The 2671-nt window shown below is 59.2% G+C and overlaps 1 protein-coding gene and 1 long non-coding RNA gene across 2 annotated transcripts in view; one reads left to right on the top strand and one right to left on the bottom strand.

Annotated features, from left to right (window-relative positions):
• The window catches only part of LOC106725575, a 4337-nt gene extending 3445 nt beyond the window's left edge, over positions 1–892 (bottom strand). The window contains exon 1 of the long non-coding RNA XR_001361458.1: positions 600–892. This is a non-coding gene — a long non-coding RNA (uncharacterized LOC106725575). The remainder of the gene's footprint in view (positions 1–599) is intronic.
• Positions 1–1406, top strand: part of ALG14 (ALG14, UDP-N-acetylglucosaminyltransferase subunit) — a 14506-nt gene extending 13100 nt beyond the window's left edge. Inside the window, exon 4 of the mRNA XM_005863138.2 lies at positions 1008–1406. Within this exon, the coding sequence (XP_005863200.1) occupies positions 1008–1238 (231 nt within the window). The 3' untranslated portion in view covers positions 1239–1406. The remainder of the gene's footprint in view (positions 1–1007) is intronic.
• Positions 1407–2671: the final 1265 nt, after the last annotated feature.

Below are 2671 nucleotides of genomic sequence, written 5' to 3' on the forward strand. Positions count from 1 at the left end.
CCCCACAGGCCCCGCTGCCCGGCTCCCTGCACCCTCCGCGGCGTGGGCCACGTGCCCTCAGCGGCGCTCCCTTCCTTGTGGCCTTGATCACCCAGACACTTCCCGTCCAGATCTCAGAGGCTCCGTCTCCGCTCCCTCCCCCCCAGTCTCCCGGCTCCTGGTCCGCACAGGCTCCCCAGCTGGAGGTCCATCGGCTCCCCGGCTCCCCGGGGCTCCCACCTGCCTGAGGGCGTTCACACCCCTCCCGGACCAGGACCACTCGGCCCTCGGTAGCAAACCACCACAGCCACTCCGAGTGCCGGACTCAGAAGGGAGGCCCGGAGGCTTCTGAGAGCAGAGGGCGAGGGACTCACGCAGCAGGACCAGCAGGCACGGAGGAGGGCCGGGCGGTGGGGCTGAGCAGCCAGAACAGGGCCCCTCCCTCCCATGGCCGCACAGCTGGTGGCAGCCGCACAGCTGGTGGGGGCAGGGCTGCCACCGCGCTGGACAGGGCCCGCTGCAGCTGGTGCCGCCCGTCTGGGCGCTGGGCTCTGCCAGGAACCCTCTGCCAGCCGGGCAGACCTGGGCCCAGCCGCACCAGCCCAGGGAAGGGGGCCCACCTGGGTCCTCTGGGCTTGGCTGCCGCCGCAGCTCGCACAGGGGCATCACTCGGACCAGTTCCAGGCGGGGGCAGAGGCAGCACAGCGACGTGGCCCGTCCGTGCGGGACAGTGAGTCTCCGTCAACTCCGCGCCTCCTCGTCAGAAGCACGTACAAGTCCCTCCTTCGGTGTCACCGTCTGTAACGCAAACGCCGCATGTAGAACAGCCACTGGTCCTGGCGGGGTCCGTGGTCAGAGCGTCTGCTCACCGAAGGGTGTGGGTTCGATTTCTGGTCAAGGGCACCTACCTGGGTTGTGGGGTCATCACCCGGTCGGGGTGCATGCGGGAGGCAGCCCATCACCATGTCTCTCTCACACCCGTGTCTCTCTCCCACCCGCTCCCTTCCACTCGCCCCCTCTGTCCGCAGGTGCTGTGTAACGGGCCCGGGACCTGCGTGCCCATCTGCGCGGCGGCCGTCCTCCTGGGCGTGCTGGGCGTGAAGCGCGTCACCGTGGTCTACGTGGAGAGCCTCTGCCGGGTGGAGCACCTGTCGCTGACGGGCCGCATCCTGCGCCCTTTTGCCGACTACTTCCTGGTGCAGTGGCCCGCCCTGAAGAAGAAGTACCCCACGTCCGTGTACCTGGGGCGGATCGTGTGACAGGTGCCTGCTCCGGTTACACGCAGCCAACACGACTTACACGTGGGGATGAGATTACACCTTTGTTAGAGAGCAAGCATGTCAAACTCACAGCCCGAGGGCCGCATGAGGCCCACAACCGATAGAACGGTATGTAAGAAACATTTTAATAAAAATTTTTTAACTGGCCCTGGCCGGTTTAGCTCAGTGGATAGAGCATCCACCTGCGAACTGAAGGACCCCAGGTTCGATTCCGGTCAAGGACACGTGCCAGGGGTGGCGGGCACATCCCTAGTAGGGGGCGTGCAGGAGGCAGCCGATCAATGATTCTCTCTCATCATGGATGTTTCTATCTCTCCCTCTTCTTTCCCCTCTGAAATCAATAAAAATATATGTTTTAAAAATATTCATAACTTAATTTTTATAATATCCTGTTATACATAATTATAACGAACTACAACGTTCACTAATGACTGATGACTATAATCGTGTTGCCTTCATTTCCCTTACACGCCTTACTCGCAGGCGCCCCATTTCTCCCCACTAATACAAGCAGCGAATATTTTAGCAGCCAATGGCCACGTCATTAGTCTTGGACTGACTTGTTTGGTGTGCGCAACAGGAAATATTTCGCTTTCAGAGAACAAGAAAAATAGGTTTATATGCGTGCCGCTTATTAATTTGTGCAGCTATTCAGTGTCTGGTAAGTTGATGTTCAAGAAAAAATGTTAATTTCTATTAAAATGTTCTATTTTATGTTAACGGTGACTCATTTATTTCCGTCCATGTATTCAGCATATCTCTATCGAAATAAACCTATGTTTCTATGACAATTGAAGCTTTTGGTTTTTTGCGGCCACATCCATGTAAACCTTGTTCATCTGGGCCGTGTGAGCCTGTGAGTCTGACGTGCTTGCTTTAGAGAAAAGACGAAGACGGGTGCTGCTCCGCCCGCCCACTCCCGGCCTCGTTCCGTGGGGAGCCTCAGGCGGGGCCGCTTCCAGGCAGGCCGCTCGCGGCTCCAGCCTCAGCACAACCGGTGTCGGGGTTCAGCTTCGCTTCCTGGGCACTTGGCCTCCAGCCTGAAGATCTTTTGAAATCTCTCCTGTAATTGGCTGCCTCCCGCACGCCCCCTACCGGGGATGGAGCCCGCAACCCTGGCCTGTGCCCTGACCTGGAATCAAACCCTGACCTCCTGGTTCCTAGGCCGATGCTCAGCCACAGAGCCACGCGGCCCGGCTGGGTTTCTGTTTGACCAAGTGAAGAGCCTTTCCATTAAGCGTAGAAGTCAAAAGGCTCCAGGTTTTGGGTGAAGTGGGACCTTAGAGAGCCGCCCCTCTGACCCCATCTCGCTGCTCGTGGGGGACGAGTCTGCCGGTCGTGACCTCGTGTCCATCCGTGGAAACAGCCCCAGCGCCTCTCGGGGGCCTGGTGACCTGGGCTGGTTCACTCAG

This window comes from Myotis brandtii, unplaced genomic scaffold (genome assembly GCF_000412655.1).
Source record: "Myotis brandtii unplaced genomic scaffold, ASM41265v1 scaffold1733, whole genome shotgun sequence".
Lineage (NCBI taxonomy): Eukaryota > Metazoa > Chordata > Mammalia > Chiroptera > Vespertilionidae > Myotis > Myotis brandtii.